General features: G+C 39.6%; 1 protein-coding gene across 1 annotated transcript in view; it reads right to left on the reverse strand.

Moving 5' to 3' along the window:
• The window catches only part of LOC121948570 (matrix-remodeling-associated protein 5), a 42,822-nt gene extending 29,347 nt beyond the window's left edge, over positions 1-13,475 (reverse strand). Inside the window, exons 1-3 of the mRNA XM_088081387.1 lie at positions 12,871-13,475; positions 4,836-4,958; positions 2,535-2,671 (exon numbers count right to left, since the gene is read on the reverse strand). Of these exons, the coding sequence (XP_087937513.1) occupies positions 2,535-2,671; positions 4,836-4,919 (221 nt within the window). The 5' untranslated portion in view covers positions 4,920-4,958; positions 12,871-13,475. The remainder of the gene's footprint in view (positions 1-2,534; positions 2,672-4,835; positions 4,959-12,870) is intronic.
• Between the last annotated feature and the right edge of the window lie 8,269 nt (positions 13,476-21,744).

Below are 21,744 nucleotides of genomic sequence, written 5' to 3' on the forward strand. Positions count from 1 at the left end.
CCTATCTCAAAGCCACCAGACTCCACTGACAAAAACAGTAATTTTACTTTGCAGAACATGAGAGTTGCTGGTCTTGATCACTTAGTGTGTAAATAAAGCAATGAAAATATTCCAAATATAGCATAAATTTAAACTGATAGTGACATTTTTAGGTGGGCCTTTTTAGGAGCCTGAAATAAATGTTTTCCTTGGGCCCAATCCACAGCAGTACATTACAAGAACAAAAACAGTTTTTGGTGAATGTTGTGCCATTTTGTTGCTGGAAGTGTGAAAACTGTGAAAAAAAAAGAAAAGACAACAAAAAAACAGTGTTCCTAACATTATCGAACAGTCAGACATATTCGCTTCAAGGACTGGCTCCCACACAGAGGGAGATACATTGAGGTTTTTATGTCCTTGAAGGTAACACTGTGTTAGGTCACTGTAGGTAGTAAGCTAGTACACGCTAACTTTTTAAGCTTACATCAATGCTCTTTTTAATCCATTTCTTATACTTTTGCCCTTGTGTTTTGGTTTTTGAGAGGCTAAAAAAGACAACATCCTCCACAGTCTTCATACTTAGAGAAGCATTTTTGCTACAATTCCATGCACACAGGCCTGCATAGTTGCTAAGCTATGATTGGACACTTACTTTTTGGGGGAGGGAGTCAGCAATTTGTCAAAAAGAGGAACCCAGAAGCCTCTCACTCATGATGCTGCCATGTGAAAATCACGTAATTATGTCATGCATCTGCAATGATATATTCCATGCGTTTATTTAAGTGTGCCATGTCTGTTTTTGGGCTGTTTCCAGCAGTCTGCACTATGTTTTTAAAATGGTAAGATCAGATCCATATAACAAAGGCAAAAATGACCTATAGCTGTAGGAATCTATCACTTTATCCAATTTGACCTGAAGGGGGTGGTGTAATTTAATATTTATTTAACACTTGCTGTTGCCAAACCCTTTCTAACATAATCCCTGCAGTGTAATGCTGGCTATATAAAATAATATACGCATTCTGTTTTGGTTCCAGACCATGATTACCTAGAACCCACTGATAGCTCCTACAGTGCAGGAGCACATATGGAGACAGTTTACCTCCTGTGGACTGAAGCTTGGCGCTGCACTGCAGCTTTTGTGACTGTTTATCTACTGAAATACTCTATCACATCCCAGCATTATATCCAGCTATGCACCCCTCTCCCACCAAAACTGAACGTGCATGTGGGTTTTTCAAACACTGGTAAATACGCTAAATATAGGCAATTGCCTGAATTCCCATTGCTCGAGAATACCGCACTGCAGCACACTAGTCTGCCTTTCTGTCAAATGGTGTGTGTGTGTGTGTGTGTGGGGGGGGGGTTGTTTTGTTGGTGTGTCTGTGCAACATAATTGACAGGCAGGAGAACAGGTAAACAGGAGACAGCAGCTGGAAAAGAGGTCTCTGAAAATGTTTCAGTGGTTTCTTCTCTTTCTAGCTGCCTTACTTATTCAGTCTCTCTTTCAAACTCGGTGCAGACTAATTTGGAATAATGTTTGAGCGCAGTTTGGGAGGAGATGGATGGTAATTTGTGACAGCACATCATTGCATCTTACTGGTTTAGGAGCTGAAATTACCGACTTCCTTTTATTGTGTTCCCATCAATGCCGAACGGAGCCGGAGGCAATAAAAGCCCAGGTGTTTATGCCGATCATACGCATTCCCATTGAGTTAAAAAGTCAGATGCAAGCGGGTTTTTTGTGCGGTGCAAATGAGGCTATGAAGTGAGCCATTCTTAGCACAAATGTAATGCACCTGAATTGCTGTGATAATGCATCTGTTCTCAAAATAAAACCCACCATGCAAATGAAAAGCCTGCTGCAAACAATAGTGTAGCTTTGGCTGCTGCTTGCCAAGTAGATTGCCATGTAAATATGTATTGTTTGGAGACAGTCATTTGACAAAGCACTTTGCTACATACAAAACAGTGGCTGGGCTATTTCTCTGCTTTGCTGGAGGGCAGTGAAGGCTTGGTCCTCATGGAAGTGATTAGGAGATTTATTCCCTCGGGAGTCAGTTCGGTACCACATGCTGGTACTAAGCCCTTATCTGCTGGGTTCAAAACAGATGTCACATTAAATGCCCCGTAGGCTGCTTGCTGATTATCCTTCTGATGGGACTGCCCTCTTTGGTGTAAAATTGCCTTCTTTTGTTTTTAGGAAAGGTTGACTTATGATAAACCAATGGCGTGCAGCAGTATGTGTTCATGATTTCACCCTCTAAGGCAAGACAGTAAATCCTTTGTTGGATCCATGGCATGGAGGAGTTATCTCAAAAGAAAAGTTTTGACAACCAAAAAGCACTTGCTCCAGCGCTTTGGTTTGTGAGTTATTAGAGGCAGTGTTGATCATTTGTAGGCCAAAGGAAACACTCCTGTGACAAATCACCTACTTCACATTCCATACGGTTTCCTGTCGAGTGTTTAGTTTTCTTCCCAATGGGCTGCCATAGATGACAATGTGTCAGTGCCTCTGTGAGCATGTGTGTTTCTGCATAGTGATTGAGTCTTACCCGAGGTTGAGCCTCTCTGTGTCTTTTGGGAAGGTTTTTGGTATGGCGGTGAGGTGTCTGAATGTACAGTGGACCTCTTTAACACCCGGACAGCTACAGCTCCGTGGGCAGGATGGGATGGCATGTATGGGGGGGATCTGCAGAGGAGGGGAGGAAGAAATGACCAGTGGGATGAGAGGGAAGGTTAACAACAGAAAGCAATCAGATTGAGGTTAGGAATATAATGAAAGAGAGAGTAGAAAAGATAAATGAGGGTAGGTATGATACAGGAGGTACGAGAAAGCAGTGAGCAGAGAGCAAATTCAGAAAAGATGAGATAAGAGAAAGAGAAGCAAACAGATGAGTTCAGACCTGTGCAGGCACTGGCAGTTTGGAAAGAAATCAATTCTAAGTAGAAGAAATCGACTTGAGGCTTTTATAAAAATAGACCAGGTGTACTCACATTGTGCCCTCATATGCCCCATTCCATCAAAATAAATGTAAGATTTCCTCAGTAGATTTAGAAAATGTATATTTTATTCCTGTTTTTATCCTTATGTCGTGTTTTACTCAGCCTCATAACGTTACCAAATTTACACAGCTGAACTGGGGGTTAATATATGTAAGACAGATTTTGAACTCTTAAGTTGGATAGACTTTAAATTTTGGTTGTAATGGCAGTCAAGTTGACAATATTGTAATTGTCCTAGAACAAGAACATTCCACATAGTGTAGATGTTAACATTATGACTTTTTGCAGATGCTGGGTTTTGTTCCCCATACTCTGACGAAATGACATTATTTTACCTCAATATGACATTGGCATGAAATGTTTGGAAGAGGTTGGATTTTGATTACTTGACAACACAACTTAAAACCCCCAAAAATATCAACATCATCTGTCATCAGTATTCTATGTAAAGTTGAAGTTGATATTAGATGTTATCCTGATATTGAATTTTGGTCACATCATAACCAAAATTAAATCATGTGTAAGAGCACTGGTTGCCAGTTGGGTAATAATGACTGTGAGATTGGAAACTGATATCCCTTCTCTACGAACATGGAACCAGTTGTGTCCTGGTTGCCATACCTAATTTTGAACTGTTAAGAGCAGTCAACAAAAAAGAAATTGGTTCAGAACCAGAAAAGTTGGTTCTCAGCTTGAACCACAAAATATCAGGTTTTCTCAACCTGAAATGTGAACCGTAATGAGATAAGTGCATGTGTCATATTTTACAAGTTGGAAAGAGAGGAGGGAGAACGCAACAATGGAGAAGTCTAGTGAGAAATCATCAGAACAAAAGAGCATGCCTTGGTCTCATTTATTGTTGGTGCATGCTTGGTCTTTTATCGTAAAAACAAGTATCTGTAATAACAGAACAAAGGTTTGCATATAAAAAATGAAATCCATGATTTTGCTAGTGTTGTTTACTTCCATTGTGCATAGTGAAACATCTTCAGTTAATGACACATCCTTGATTAAAATGCTTAGAAACCTGGGCTGGTTTGGGCACCAGGGTTTCCTGAATTAAAGTAGTTCAAAAACCAGAGCTGATTTAGTGGAAAAGGAGTATGGCTGGTTTCCCAATGAAAACAGACTCATACAACAACATTTTCACATTTTCCTCATAGCCAGCAAACAGCCTGTAGTAGGCTGGCTCTTTTTTATGATTAAAAAAAAAGTTATAAGCTGATGATATTCCCCATTAAGTTTTGCAATTGAGTGCTATATGCCCCGCATCTGATTGCAATTTACTCATGCAGCAAAGTTTTGCTGTTGCCTTTTATGCCAAGAACATGCAAGGCAGAACAACGACAGAGAGAAAAAAGCCCTGAAATTTTTAGACTGTGAGCCACAGGTCCTGACCGACTATGTGCAGAGATGCTCTTTAATACCTCAGGCAACAGATTTGATTATTGGAAAGTCTGGACATGAAAACCTTTATCAATGCACTTCAGTTACTGCCATTTCTCTGAAGAAGCTAATAATTTCACTGTAACTGTATGTAGCTATGGGAGCTGATCTTTGTGAATTGTACTTTTTGTAGTGAGGCTTATTTCCATAGAAAGTGACTAAATTTGAGCCTAATTTAGAAATGTGCAAATAGCACAGAAGCATTGACATGCTTTTTACCTGGCAGCACATTTAGGGTTACATTTCACCTTTTGTGGGTGCTTTGAGAATTACATGGTTTCTTGTTGTGAATTTACCCTTTAGTGTGATGTTGTAAGTGACTTTTATCTGTCAAGCTTTGCTAATTTAATCAACTGAGCACTGGCTACTTTAAGAAGTTGAGAGCTTCTGCAATGAAGATTTACCATTTGCCATAGCAGTGATGAGATGAGCAGGGGAAACCATGTTGTGGCCAACCTGCAGATGTTGGCACACCACCACAGCGCCATGACTGGATGGCTGTCTGAAGGTTCACGTCATGAATACATCTGCAGGAAGAGGGTAAAGCAATTTAGATGCACAGATTTATGCCAACAATAACCAAACATTAGAAGCACAGCATGACTCAGTGTGATATTGCTGTTGATCTATGTGCACGGTAATTGCAGGTAAATGACCCACTATGCTGCCTGTACAAGCAGTTTTTAGAATGGATGGATGGATGGATGGATGGATGGATGGGCAGTATGAAGAGTTTGGTTCAATGGATGGATGGATGGGTGGATGGATGGGCAATATGAAGAGTTTGGTTCAGTGGATGGATGATGGATGGATGGATGGGCAATCTGAGTTTGGTTCAATGGATGGATGATGGATGGGCAATATAAAGAGTTTGGTTCAATGGATGGATGAATGGATGACAATATATTGGTTTACACATCCAGCAGACATGGAGAAATATCTAACCAGCAGCTAAATGCTCCAATATGTTCATTAACTAGTCCCTTACCATTAACCAAAGCACTAAAGTTGTGGGCCATAAACCAAAACAATGACCTAAAAGAGGCTAAAAATCATCACTGAGTGGACTTGGGTGATAGCTATGCATTGGTTCATTATGACAAGCAACCGCTTTCACTTACACATCTTCATATGATCCATTGTTACAGTAATACACGACACCTGATTTGAAACCTGATATGTTCTGGAAATGGTAATACTTGACTCTTAAATTTGGTATTTAACTTCAACTAAACAGGATGAAAAAGAAAATTTACCTAATGAGTAGCAAAATGCTACACATTTATTACCACTTTTCACATGCCAAAGCTAGTACACCTGCAAATGTTAGAGAGGTAAAGAGAAATAAATTAGAGAATTGAAGAGAAAGAAAGACAGAAAGAAAATCCATACCAATACCATAAGTTAGACTGAGAGAAAAAGTTAAAGCAGTGAGAAAAAAATCCCTATGGCTGAGTGAGTTGACAACTGTAGCAGCTCTTTGAATACCAAACTATTCGCCCTCAAGGTTGATAAAACACGTCAGGGAGGTTTGAACACTCGATTAAATCCTGCCGTTGTTCACAACGCCTCTTCATTGGGGACTCAGCAGAGTGTAAATCCTTTTTTATCCAACATAATCATGTCCAAAACTACAGGTAGGAATATGTGTATATTCTAAGACACACAATACACATTATCTGTCAGCATTGGGGATTAATGACTCAAAGTCACACTCAGGTAGCTCAAACAAATTCTGCACAATACACAAGATAGTACACAGTAGAGTAGAAAATAACCACTTAACACTGGCAGTTGTGGTTTGCTGCAGTGCCAGATTGTTTGGCAGTCAATGTGTTGGTTTAAATGTTAACACGCTCTTTTGAGGGAATTACATACTAATTACATACACACGGGCGCACACACACACATACTCACACTCACAAACAGTCTAATAGTTAAACTCAGAGTGGAGAGAGAAATGGGTGGAGCAAGAGAAAGAGAAGCGTTCACAGATAGAACAAAACAAATCACCTACATATTTTGAAGTCATTAGAGGCCAGTTTGGGGTTTCTGGTTTTCACTTCTATCTCTGCGTTCTCTCCACACAGGGAGGCTAATTCACCTAACAGCTGTGTGTGTGTGTGTGTGTGTGTGTGTGTGTGTGTGTGTGTGTGAGAGAGAGAGAGAGAGAGAGAGAGAGAGAGAGAGCGAGAGACAGTCAGGCTCGGTCAAATTCAAATTTAAACTGAAATCAGCTTTATTGACATGAATGTTTGTTACATTGTTGCCAAAGCAATGTTATTAAATCTGTTATTAAATCTGTTAAGGCTCTTTCTCTCTCACTCTCACTCTCTCACTCTCACTCTCACATACACACACACACACACACACACACACACACACACACAGTTCTGGACTTCCTAATCTGACAAACACATTAACCTACATAGAGGTCAGTCAAACTCTGCATTAATTTGTGCTGACAGTTCAGCTCAAATGAGTTGTTTCCAACAGAAGGATTATCTTCAGGTTCTAACAATTACTCTGAGTGATAGCTTGTATACCGTTGTCTACAAGGTGTCAGCCAAGGTCATGTAGGCTTTGCTATATGATGTTCACTACTGGGATGACTGTTAGAGTGAATGGGAAGTGTATGTATTCTGATTTACTTTACATTATTGTCCAGTTGACAGAAGTGTACAGACAGAGCAGCCCTTTCTCATTTCAAACTCTTCAGACACTGCCGCTTTGACAGTGATTTTGGTGTCAGTTCAAAACGGCAGAAGGCACCTTTTAATGTGCGTATGAAATGCTGCTGGATGGCGTCAGATAAGAACGTGTTGGACAGAATGGTCACGGGGTTATTATACATATATTATATATGCATATTAAATGTGTATGGCCGGCTGCTGCCTAATACTATCACAGGTACTGTCACTTGAGAACGTGGCTGGACAACACCTGTTACATCTGCATGAAACGCAGCAAAGCGTTGTCAGATTGAAATGCTGCTGGTAGGTGGATGGGTCCAACAAACTCTGGACTTTCATGCAGGAATCCAGTGTTTACTTGCCTTCCAAATGTGTTGTTTTTTTTCTACACCTTACCATTAGCTTTGTTCCCCTAACGCTAATCATCTGTGCCAGTATGTGTGTTTTTTGATTTAAGTGTTGGTTGCCATGTGCTTATGTTGTCTAAACATAATCATGTGCCGCATTATCTCCGCCAAGTGCATTTGTTGATATCATGGAAGCTGCATCCCAGAACATAATGTTTAAAAACAGAAGTCCACTTTAGATCAGCAGCATGTGAGAACATGTCACAAGGCAGCCACGCTGGCAGCATGTGAAGGCACATTTAGGCACAGCAATGCTTTGAGCTTAATGCTAAGGTTGGCTTACTAATGTGCTAATGTTTATAGAGTATATTTTGTCATCATGTTCCCCATCTGACATGTTAGTATGCTAATTAGCATTAAAGACACAGTAAAGCTGGGGTTGTCTTAGTTTTACAGAAATTTGGTCATCAGCAAAAGTATTGGGAAAATAAAAAATTTAAAAAAAAAAGACCTGATGATTAAAAGTCAGGGGCTCACCAAATAATAACACTTCATCCTGAGGGACAAAAATGTGTTTACAAAAGGTCATTCACCTCTTGTTAGGAAATAACAAACTCAGCCTGGTCTCACAGGAATATGTGAAATGACCATGACAAGTTAAAATCCGCAGTATGTAGTACTAGCACATATTGTGTTGAAATGACAAATAAAACAGGGATCACAGAAACAATGTAGTCAATTAGGATCCTCAGGGTGGTGGATGGGTTAACAAACACAGGACTTTCACCCTATAAACCACTGTTTAAGTCCCATTTGAAATTCAAAGTCAACATGACCCTCTCTTTACTTTGTGTACTTACATTTTTTATGTAGTTACATTATGTTACATGGCATACTTTTGTGACATTACAAAGTACTTTAGTCCTGTATATAACTAATTCAGTTACTTTAACCAAAAACGCAATCTTTTTCCTACCCAACCAAGTTGTTTTAGCTCTTAAACCTAACTGTGCCACCAACATGTAATTTCAACACAATACATGCCACCACTATGTACAGAACATGTAAAAAGACTCAGTTGTTGGTATAGCTGAGGGGAGAGGCAGAGTCAGTTGATAATTCTCTGTTGGTTCGTCACTGCGAGCAACACCTACAAACACGCAGTCATTTGAAACATTGTTAATTAAAAATATAGATTACAACACTTTTCAATGAAAATTGATTTGCTAAATTGTATGATCAAGAATCAACTTTTATACTCAAACAATAAGCAGTTGCTACAGTATACTGTATGTATATTAACCACCACTATAATAATAATCATTTGTTGATGCACAGAGGGGGATCCTTTCCTCTTGCATCCTCCACAGGGAGGTCAGAGGTCAAAGGTCAACTAACAGAAGCTCATTGTTCTGGTCAGTTATAATCTAGCAGCAGGAGGGATTCTCCATGTCACAAGAGCTTGAACTTCTGTTCTCAGGTCTCTAATGACTTTGCCACCTTGTGGCCGCAATCATAAAAAATCATGCTCAACAGTTTTAAAAAGCTAGTATCTGACATTATCTGATATTCTATACCAATGGCACATGATGGATGTCCCATATTGTCTGTGTAAATGTGGTTATCAGTTCTATAATTTGAATAACACATTGAGAGGATATTGGATGCATTTTATGAGGTGTTACACAGAGGGACCCTCACTTACAATATTGCTCAGGTAGGACTAAAACCTGCAGCTGCAGCAGCTCATACCTTGACTTTACACAGCAATAAAGGTGTCTATTCAGTTAGTCTCCAGTATCAAAGGTTATGATGAGCACAGGTAAAACAATGTAAATCATCTAGTTCTCTGCTCCTGCTCTCCTCTAATAATAGCTTTACCAGCTCTCCCATGTTAGCACTTTGGAGACAAAGGGAGAAGGCAGGAAAGGAAATGAGAGGAGAGAGGGTAAAAACAGAGAGGAGGATCAAGGAAGAGGAGGGAAAGTATGATGAAGGAGAGGACAGCAAAATGGAAAGAGAAAACAGATGAGATGAGAAAAGGGTTCCCCTGCTCAATAAAATCACTTAGGGCCCTTACCAGACCCTCACCTGACAGAGATAAAGTACTTCCAGTCAGAGAGTCAGGGCACTGTCCGATCTCCTGCTTATCAAACTCATATGTTCCCTGGCACATAGGGGTTTTCCTCAATATCCTGCCAAAATATAGCCTTTCTTCCTTGGTGTCTTTCTATATGATTCTGTTTTCTTATCTAACAACTTTAATTGACCTGTATTAAGCAAAAACATAAGAACCTTAACAGCAGATTATTGACTGGTTCAAAGTGGAGTATTTTTTATTTGGTTTAAAAGTACACACATTATAGTTGATGTATGAGAAGTATTGAGAAGAAGAATGAAACTGTCTATAATAAGTAACTTAACAAATGAAAATCATATACTTCACACATATACCTTGTGGTTTTTAGCCAGTTTTGGTTTCATTGGCCAAGGATTTGAGATCCCCACCCCACAGACTTTTGCCACCACATTACAAAGTAATGTGTAAATTTTTATGCTTATCCAGTAGTGTAGTGGTACATAGTTATATGGGGAATACCCACAACTTTTTCTGGCCTTTTACACCGATCAGCCAAAAAGCCATTGAAATATATAGGGGAGTATATCCACGTCTCCATTAGTAACATACCTATCTATTGGTAGATAGTTGTTATGCTTACCTATGAGTATAGTAGCCAAAGTAAACCAACATAGGTTAAAAAATGCCATTTCCCTTTAAGAGTTTTGGCATTATTAGGTAACTTTGGTCTGTGGGCAATTTAAAGCTGCTTTGCCTATAGACTAATACCTGTAGCCTTCACCTATCATATTATTGTATTAGTGCTGTAAGCTGTTAACCTGAAACATCATTATGACTCAACGCAGTTGAACTGTTGGCATATTGCACAAGGCCTACTATTATTATTCAACAATAGTTTCTGATCGCTAGGCTGTTTATGTGTGCTAGCACAAGACTAGCTAGCTAAGGCTTGTATCTTGCAGTGGTTGTGTTTGCTTTGTCCACATTTAGGTGGTGGTGAGTATAATGTTATGCTAACCTAATTCAGCAGAAACTGTGAATACCAAGATAAATAAAGTGCCAGAAATGTTTAATTCTTCCTAGCTTCCTACACCTTGGTAGCCAAAGGAGAGATTTGAGCACCTTTTTTTGCATTGTCGTCAATGTGTTTTACGTGTTTTGCTTGCTTCCAATGCACTTTGGGTGCCTACCCTTTTATACGCAAACAATGCAACCTGTTATTGTTGTTGTTGTTGCTATTATGTCCCATTCACAGACATTGTTAATGGTAACATTTGTGTTTTTACTACAATGCTTTATTGACCAATGGAGGAAAAGGTTGATGTTTGTGTTGTTTATAACATAGAGCTATGCGATCTAATAGACTTACATTACATTTCAGTTATTTTAAAAAACTCCTGAAACATAGCTGCTTTGAATTGCTCATGCTGGCACTAAAGTAACTGAAAGTCAACTACATTTTCCTAACACAAGCAAGACATACTATTGCCTTTCTCAAAGCCTAAAACACAATGGTGTAATTGGAATAATACTAGATGCAGTGAAGAAAAACATTACCATGTGTTTTTTTTTTTAAATGTCCAGTGACCGGCACTGCTGGTCAACCACTTTTGGCAAATGTTGGTGTCTTAACTTGACCACTTAAAACAGATCAACAGCCCAACCAGTCTCCCTAGTACATGGTGTATTCCTTTAAGAATGTCTGAGGTGAGGCCAATACATCTTCATGTCAAAAGCATTACGCTGACTGCCAGCCAAGTCAAAGCTGCTCCATTCAAGATAACACATGTCAAGAGAGGACTACAATATGATTCCCACATGTTTTCATGCAAGTCTCTGATATCATGTGCTATCCATATATACTCATTCAGAAATCTCTTTTATTATAATGTGTAGAGCATTGCTGTCCTATACCAGCTATGTCTTCAAAGGGTTATTTAGTAAGTTGAACAGTTATGCTTCATGATTCACAGACATATATTGGAACACTTACATTTAAAATATTCAAGGAAGTAACATAATAGTCCCACTCATTTCACCAGCGTCTGGCTTATGGTAATTTATTTAAATTTATTGCATAGAAACATGACTTTTTCATTTTCTTTAGAGACTTCGGAGGGTAGATAGAGTCCACATTGGTTTCAGGAGTCTTTTTTTATAGGCGTTATGAAATATGTAATGGGTAAAAATATGGAACAAATGTACTTTTTTTCTTTTTGTGTCATTAAAGTAAAGTTTTCACTTACACTAAATTTATGGGATAAGAAAGAAAATCCTCTGACCTTAATTGATCGCTTAAACTATTTAATGGGCAGATTCCTTTGAAAATTCCTTCCAAGCACTGGCTGTAAATCTCTCAAAGTTTATCATGGCTTGCTGCAGCGGCACGGAGAGAAGCTCAGGTGGCTTTTTTGCAAATCTAAAATACTTTTTATTATCTGGGCAAAGTCTAGCAAGCTTTCTTGTGTTTGTTGCTTGTTATTACTGAAAGCTGGTCTTTCTAAGTCAGTAAAACAAAGCTGTGTGTAGCTAATAAATACTTAGGAGTATTTATACAAAGTGTCTGTTTGCCTTAAGTGCACATTGGTACCAATATGATTGAAATGAAGTTTGCCAAAGAACCCGGTTATAGTAAACAGACAAAAACAGGCTGTGTTTGACAGCAATGTCTGTGTCTTGCACACAGTATATCAAGTATAAATAGTTGCAGGTTCAGATGCTATTCATATGGGAATCTTGTGCAACCTTTTTGGTAGATGATAGGCAAAAAAGGTTACAAATAGGTCAGAATTACACAGGAACTTTTAAAGATGAGCTCTAATTTCACAGTTTCCCAACAGTTATGGACAAAGAGATGCTCAGTAGACCAAAATAAACAGCTCTGCACTGCTGTCTCTTGCTAATTTCTCTCAATTAAATCAACAGAAGAGTTACTGTGACACCAACCACATATGTCACCGTATAAAATCAGATTTCAAAGTTGCAAAGACAAATGTGGCTCTAAAAGTGTCACTTCTGCAACGTTTTGACAATCAGTAGACGACCTCAACATATTTCAGCTGACACTTTCAGATGAGGACAATTAGTCACCACCTGTACATCAACTTTTGTCAGCTAACTGTTGGAAATGACACTCAACCCATGCAAATGTTTATGCCATTGCATCACAGCATGAGAGATCAATCTTTAATAAGCATTCCCCTATTAAAACCTGAGTAACTAACAAAAACTTTAACCCAAACAATAGTCTTTGTTAAAGCTGCTTTGACATCTGGCAGCATTTAACAAGTTCTCATTATAAAAACCACAAGAGACTCACCTGGAAATTCCTCCAGAAGGGGTGAGAATAAACAGTACAAAACAGACTCCAAACAAAGTCCTTAAGTCTTCAGGGCAGGCTGGAAAGTCAGAGTTTTACAAGAAAAACAGGCATAAAAAGTATCCAGTTGATGTTTTAGTCCTTTGGTTGTTTGCTGAGTTGTAAAGCCACTGAGCGTCCCAACGTCTGTGAGAGAGAGAGCAAGAGAGGGGATGGAGCGCCTTCTGTGTGTGTGTGTGTGTGTGTGTGTGTGTGTGTGTGTGTGTGTGTGTGTGTGTGTGTGTGTGTGTGTGTGTGTGTGTGTGCATTAGTTTGACCCTCTGTTGGTCCTGAAAGCATCTGGATTTCAGATTAACTTCTTTCCCTCTTTCGCGTCCCGTTCTGTAACTGTGCGGTCAGGAATGCTGCTTCTCCATCCTCTCCTACACCTACGCTCCTTCCTTCACCTCCTCCATTCATCTCCTCTCCCACTCTCTGCTTTAACTATCCCTCGCGCCCCCCCCCCCTTGCTCTTGACTTCCATTTCCCAGAAGTAATCCTGGTGGAAACATTATCACTATTCTTTCCTCTTCGCTGTTTTTCTCACTTTCTCACTCCTGTGTGTCTCTTTCTTTTTCGCCTCCTCTCTCTTATCTCTCCTTTCTTCCTCTTTCCCCTCCCTGCCTGTTTTTCTCTTCACACGCTCTCACCTTTCCAACCCTCCACCTCCCTCTTCCTCTCTTTTCTCCCTGTTGAGGTGCATTACAGCTTTTGAACACAGACAATTATAATAATCTGCCTATAGATATGGAGCCTGTGCCGGCAGCTACACACTCTGACACGTACTTTGCAAAAGTTGGCAGGCAGTCAGTATCATTCATGTGAGCTGCCTTGATAAAATTTACAGTGAATCCAATAGGATGGGAAGGTTTTAAAGGTCCAATTGCCTATTAAGCCCTGATGCTGTAAATAATACCTACAGTGTTGAAACACTAAGGCACCATACCTTGTCTGTGTTGACATAGTAATTTAAAGGACTGAAGACAGTTTTTGTCATGAACAAATGTAAAGTCGGGGCTTTTCAGAACAACACCGTTGGCATGCATTGGTTAAATACAAGTCATTTTGCATTTTGACTGTGTAATAGGTTTGATCTTGCAGCTAACATTTGGAAACACTTAAGTCGGTGACCTGCTCATTTGTTGCTGCAGTCAAACTCTAAACAAATCTATATGAATGGGTCTTTTGTAACAGAGCTCTTTTGTTAATGTACCCACTTTTATGTAGTTTACTTCAGTTAGAGAAGAAAGAGATGGAGCCTGTTCATGTGTGCTACACAAGCCAAAGCTTGTAAAACATGGAGCAAACGCCTGCTGGTAAATTGTTGGAGCAGCTGAAGTTGTTCTGATTTCAATCCTTTTATTCCAAATACCGCCCCCCCCCATATTGTAGCACAACTGTATACTTTATTGTATTACTTGAGGGAAACTCTCTTTTCCTCCTCTACTAAACCTTAGATAGATAGATAGATAGATAGATAGATAGATAGATAGATAGATAGATAGATAGATAGATAGATAGATAGATAGATAGATAGATAGATAGATAGATAGATAGATAGATTGATAGATAAAATACGTAAAAATGAAAGCAGAGTGATCTGAGGAAAAGAGAGGATGGTTGTTAGTTTCAGGGTGCAGTTTTTCATAACTATATTGACTCTTGGTTCTCATGCGACATGAACAATGGTCTCCTGGGTGAAACTCCTGAGTTTGTTTGACCCATCCACCTCCATTTGGGTGGGCATTTGATGAATTGGGAGTGAAACCGGTTTGCAATAAACAGACATCTGCATATTAATACAAATAAATGTGGCTAAATTATCATCAAATGATAGCTGATGGATGCTGACATTGCATTCCTGCCAATACACTCCACTTTTTTGACACTCCACATGCCCCTAAAATATGAATGGTAAATACTATTGCTACAAACAGAAACCAATATGCTTATGAAACCAAGATTTTAAACCATTGTTTACAGATTCTGCATACATTTGCAGGTGTCTGCAATAACTTCAGTTGATTCCATTAGTTTATCACCAGCCCTCTGCCAATACGATTTAACTGCATATGTTTTACTTTACTTACATGTTAGTGGTTTGTGCAAGTATTACCTATACTTTAAATTTTACGGTCTGTTTAAATCATTCAGTTTGTAATCTAATCTCCATGTTGGTGTTGAAAATAAATACTTTTCCAAAGAGGATCATGATCACCCATAAATAGAATTCCTTTCATTCATTCATTGTCAATAACCGCTTGTCCTCGCAAGGGTCGTGGAGGGGCTGGAGCCTATCCTAGCTGTCATCGTGCGGAAGGCGGGGTACACCCTGGACAGGTCGCCAGACTATCGCAGGGCCGACACATATAGACAGACAACCATACATGCTCACAGTCACACCAAAGGGCAATTTAGGGTCACTAAACAACCTGAGCTGCATGTCTTTGGACTGTGAGCCGGAGATCCTGGAGAGAACCCACACAGACACGGGGATAACATGCACAGAAGGGCCCCCGCTAACGGACCAAACCCCGTTCCAACCCGGGATTGAACCAGGGTCCCTCTTGCTGTGAGGCAACAGTGCTAACCACGACGCCAGTGTGCCACCAAATAGAATCCCTTTTCTGCTTTTATATCACATTCTTGCAGTCATATTTGACTTTCAGTCCAAACATTGTTTACATGCATACTTTTTTCCCAATTTGATTGAAATCCATCTGATTGAAGATTTTGGGTCAACTGTTTACATGGGCTGTCCTCTAATAAAATCTGGTGTTTACATGTGCCGAGGCATGTAAATGGAGCAGCTGTGTGACGTGCGCAAAAATCAAGAAAATAGTAACTTGACTGGGCTGCCAATTCTCACATTGACCTGACACGTGAAAAATAAATAATGGATAACTGCTGACAGCAGCACAGTGCTTTCTCCCTCTCTTCTTGCGCACCTGAGCGAGTGAGTTACTATAGTTACAGGGCCGCTCAAGCCACTCATGTGTCTTCGGTTTGGGTTATCAAACCTATTCTAATTAGATTAGTAGGAACTATGTAAATATAGTGTGACAGGAGGTTAACACCAAAATATGTGTTTGTGTGTGTATGCTTTGTCAAAATGACACCACACATATTTATATATTTTTAATCTTAATATTTTATTCATCATGTATTGTTTGGCTCCAGGCCTTGGCATTGCTGCCCATGTCATTTTTTCAGCGATTTAAATAGTAGTTGACTCCTTCTACCCTTGATAGAAAAACAACTGAGCCAATCAGAATTTATACATCCTGTATATAGATAGCTTTGTAGATTATAGGAGTATGTCATCCTCTTGTGCCACATCCTCAGTGATATATAAATAAATAAAATGACACATAGATGATGTCAGACTGCATATTGCATCAAGATGTAAGTTTGACAGACTTGACAGGACAGAGAGGGCATTCATAACAAGAAAAGGCTCATTATATTAAGATGAAAAAAATGATGCATTTATATTGAATGACGTGCTTTTTCAGATACGTGCCAGATTCACTACATGAATTTGTTCATTCTTTTCTAATCCTCAGGTGTCTCACACAGGAGACAACTACACTTTTACATCTCTCAGCACTTTCTCTCTGCATTTTTCCGGTATCCAATGCCATTGTACACACACACACACACACACACACACACACACATTAATACACATCTCAGTCATCAGCTTATCATAGTGATGATGGTGCTTGGTGCCAGTTCCATGGGCCAAATCTCACTGGCATTCTAATAAACCCCTACATACACACACACACACACACACACACACACACACACACACAAATGACAAATTACAGTACATTCACAAATACAAATGGCTCGTTGTAAGCAATGACAGACTTTGCGTCCTGTTTTGACAGGCTTCTTTTCTCCCTTTTTGTAGTGTTATTTTGATGTGTGGGAGCATGTTTGTGCACCTGAACATTTCTACAGCTCTTCCATGTTAGAGATACGAATCTCCTTTTCTCTTTCTGGCTTCTGTGCCACCGGTAGAACGATGAGTAGAACAATAGACCCACCCTGAGCAAACTGGTTTATCACTAAACAGGTCAGACATTTTACTGAATAGATTAGATTGATGAATTCCGAGAAGAAAAGATGAAACGCAAACCTTTGACACTCCCACCCACTCAGAGCTTTGTCAGATTGTCCCTCTTAGTACATTGAATTACTATCTTGGAAGCCATGAGATGTCCATTGGAGGCAATGGCCAAAATTTCAGGAGATCTGTGTAGCTAGCAGATATCCAGGCCAACACTTCCTGTATGTACACTTCTTTTGATTAATCTCTATATACAGATTTTTGCATTTGAATGCAAATAAATTTAAAAAGCTAATAAAAAGCTGAATGGTTGTCAGATGATAGTTTATGGGTTGCAGTTGGCCAATGCATTTTGCCATCTCCAAACAGACTATTAAAAGCTTGTTTAAACATGATTAGTCAATACTACAATACTACAAACTAAAAACAGGATGCTTCAGACACCAAAATCTTGTCGTGTTGCCTACAGATTCTGCACATGTCTGCAGATACCTGTTTATAGAGATTAGTGGGTTAGGGTTGAGGATGGGCAGAGGGTGCAGCAAGACTTATCTTATCATTGATCATTTATTGTACATCAGCCCTCTTTGAATTGGACTTGTATTACCTGGTGACCATTGGTAATTTATAATACATACATTATTTATCTGGATATTTGTCTGAGTAAGTTAAATTCACTACTGAAAAAAGAGAAAAAAATGATTAAGCCTTGCCTTCATTTTTGTTTTATCATTAAAGTAAATGTTATTTAAACTGGCTGTGGAGGTAGTCAAAGAGGATTTTGCCCACACTAACTTGAACTTTGTGTATTTTCATCCTCAGCTAAAAGTTCAGGGCACAGTTAGGCTTTATTATTCTGTCTTAACCTGTCTGTGATGTAGGCGTATGCAGTCCTTCCTTTTGAAATATCCTACGGTTGGTCTCACATTCTCTTAATCTCACAACCTCTGCAGTTGTTTATCATACAGTCTTTCTAATCTCTCCAGCTCCATATTTCTATAATCTGTCCGTTCTCTCTCTTTGTTTCTCTAACCTATATTTTAGTCCTGTAGGCTGAAAAGCAGATTTCAAAGCATATCCCCTTTGAAAGGAGCTCTTTCATTTATTTGGAGTGGCTTTAGTGCAAGAGAGGCTCCATTCCAAATATTAGCAGTGGATTAGACACTTGTTGACTGTAGCTCAACTGATTTCTTGATTCAACTGGTGCTCTGCGCAACTTCCACCTCTCACCCTAAATCTGTGATGTTTGTTAACTTACTCTGTCTCTCTTATGGAAAGCAGAAACAGCCTTAAAAAATAGACATAGAAATCGGTTACAGATGACATGTGTGCAACCAGTTACGTGAACAAAAATGTGAGGAAAAAGTGTTCCAGGTTTCATTGTGCCATATTCTACAGAGAATTCAGAATATTGACAAAAATAAATGCCGCAGTCCACATACCCAAACAAATCTCTCGCCAAATAATACGAAGCCCCAAAGCCAGACCTGATGACAAATACAGAGTAACAGTCTAAGTAAAGCAGACTTCCTTTGCACACAGCACATCATCTAAATGCCAGGCTTTTTTCTACATTCCAGCTCTGAGATTGGTCGATAACCATTACAGAGAGAATGAAAGCCAGAGTTTGCATGGCTTTAGTCTCACACACAGACCTCTCCAAAATCACAAAACACCTTTCTTGTTTGCCTCTTTCGTTGTGTTCTTGTTTTACAAGTATCTCCAAATTAAAGTTGGTGTGGGTAGTTTCATTTTGGCAACATTGGGCAAAAATCCCATAACTAACTTCTGTGCCTTCTCTTAGCTCTGTTTTCAGGCTTCAGAAAATCTAGCCCATATGAGACTCAAGCCAGTCATAGATCATTTCAGAAAGCGGGTGTTCTTACGGGCTGTTCTACAAGTACAGATGTGCGTGCATGTACCTTTGGTAAAAAAGTAATTCAGTGTCTGAGAATCCTGCAAGAACAGTTGCTATTCCAGCACTAGCAACAACTGGCTACACTGAAAAGCAACCCAAAAAAGGAAGAGGGATTTAAGGCGCATTTCCACTACAAGGTACTCTACTGTATTCTACTCACCGTTTTTGGGTTTCCATTAGGAAAAAGTACCTGGTACCACCTTTTTGGTACCTGCTCTCCTGGGATTCCAAAGAAAGCCGACGGGGTACTATGAGGTACTAAAAGATGACGTGGACACACTGCAGACCACTGACTGTTCAGACAGAATTGTCACTGCGTCATTGCATCATCAATGTGCGGTGTCGCTCGAGAAGGTGCAAATGTTTCTCACCTTGCTGGCCAACGTGCGTATCCAGCAAGTGCAAGTCTGTGCATGTGTGTGTTGCGTTGAAAATGACGTCACAGCAGTTTTGCCCTGCATCGCTATAATGACCAGTTACACTAAAGCAGTATTATCTTCTCATGAAAACGACCCCCAAAAAAGTACCCAGTACCAAAAGCAAGTAGAGTAGAGTAGAGCTAATCTAACAGTGTTTGACAGTAAATGAAACAGAATGGGTCAATATCAGCAAAACGTTTCAAACATGGAGAAAAATGTTGCTAATAGTTTAGCGCTCTGCTAACTGGAGCCAAAGGCTAATGGCTGCAGCTTCAAGCTCATGTTAATGTAGTTAACATTAGCTAAAACATCTAATCACAATTTTTCTGCCTTACTCCCAGATGCTACAGACCACCTTGCCTGGAGGAGAGCAGGCAGCAGCTCTGGAGATGGAATCCCTTTCAGCAACCTGAATCCAGCCGGTGCAAACCCCAGCTCCGGGGGACCACACAAATCCCAGCCAGATCAGCAAACTTTCTGTTGCCGCCTTAACACAGGTTAGACCCAGTGCTTTGGCTGTTTTTGAATTCTAAAACTTTTAGAACATAATGATTTCAGTAAGGGTTATCACAGGCTATTGCTTTGTTTGTACTTGAAAGTTGAGGTACTTTAACAAAATAATCCACTGATTTATCTGATCTGCCTTTTTCACAATGTAAGTCTAAAAACCTTTTTTGGGCCCAGTGGCATCATGTGATGAAACCAGAAGTTGCAATTACATCGTTTGGCCACTATGTCCGCTGTTCCTGTATCCAGCTCTCTGTAGACATCCATGAGGACAAAATGATGGACCTCCATTTCTGCATTGGAAAGCTACGTCACCAGCATATCTATGCACTTACTGATGCCCACATTGTTAACACAGGAACCCATGCAGATAAGTTGGTGATATCTGGACACACAAATCAGGTCTCATCACTCACAAATAACACTGCATTGTGTTTCGAAGAATTTCTGACATAGCTGCAACCTTGTGGTACCTCGTCTTTCAGCTACCACTGAGGATGTGTCAGTCCATAGATTACAGAGTGATACATGGCTGCGTGATTGTGCTCTCAGGGGTTTCCTCTTCTTGGTATTTCTTAAATTCATTCTCCTCCCAGTAGGTTCACTGGATCATCTAGTCCAGCTGTGTTGATTTGTCAGCAGTGAGACAGAAGGACCTGAAGCACCTGTATGTCTCTAAACTATTTCTCTCCAGTTCTTGTCACGCACTCTCTGTCTTCTCTCCTTGGCAGAGCCAAGATTCCATCAACCGATGGACCATAAAACACTAATGCTCAACATTCTCACTATATTATGTTCCCACAAGCACAAGTTTCTGCTTTTTAAGAAAACAAACCTACATTTTTAAAAGGTGACTCTTAAAAGGTCTCATCCTCTATGACATCAAACATAAAATGCATCTTAATGTCAAAATACAGTGATGAACAAATGCATAAGTGTGTGTTTCCTCCAGGCAGGTAAAACTCATTACAGAACAATTGCCAAAATGTCATTTTTTTACAATGTCCTCTTTCACTGTGACAGAGCTGCAGGAGCCTCACTTATTTTATTTTCCTGGCCACCACTTGATACTGAAAAAAACTTTCACTTAAACCACCTGAATGTAAATACAGTGGTTGGTATGATTTCCTACAAAAATGCATATATGACAGTTTGTATGATGGCCTGCAAATTAGCGAGCCCCAAATGACCTAAAGTCCTTAACGAAAAGTTACATAATTACAAATTTGTAAGTTATAGAAAAGAAACATGGTGAGGACATACCTTCAGAGGACACAAAAGTCACAGAGTTTTGAACACTGGTCTCGGGGGGGTTACTACAGTCAGTACACTGGTCACATGAGAGCAGCCTTCCAAACTCCATGAGAAATGTACAAATATAGGAGCATTACTTTTCATAGGAAAATATACAAACGGTGCATGAGAACTGCCTGATTAACAACATTTCCTACCCTTTCTGGTTGAAAACTTTAAGTTAAAAAGCCAATAAGTGGTACAGATGTCTACTTTTTGCTCAGTCCACTTGAATCACAATATGCTAAAATGGGATTTTTACCCAATTAATCTGCTTACCCCATCTTTAACTAGACCAGAGCACATTTAAACTTTCATGTTCATCTAAGAAATGTTCGAAAAGAACAGCTCTCAGTCCCTGACAATATCTGAAACTTATCTCAAGACCATGTCGTGATTGTCTTATAAGCGGAAGGTATTAAATGTTTTAATATGTGCCAGGATATGCTTTTGTTGATGCCCTGGGTTTGGCTCCATTGTGCTTTTGTTGCCTAAACATAACTATGTGCAGCTTAATCCCACCATGTGGGATCATCATGGTAGCGGCATCCTGGAATGCCCACAGCAGACGGAGAGAAGAGCATAGAGCATAATATGTAGGCGCTGAAGTCCACTGCAAA

Source organism: Plectropomus leopardus, chromosome 8, assembly GCF_026936395.1.
Source record: "Plectropomus leopardus strain MGB_pleo_1.0 chromosome 8, ASM2693639v1, whole genome shotgun sequence".
Taxonomy (NCBI): Eukaryota; Metazoa; Chordata; class Actinopteri; order Perciformes; family Serranidae; genus Plectropomus; species Plectropomus leopardus.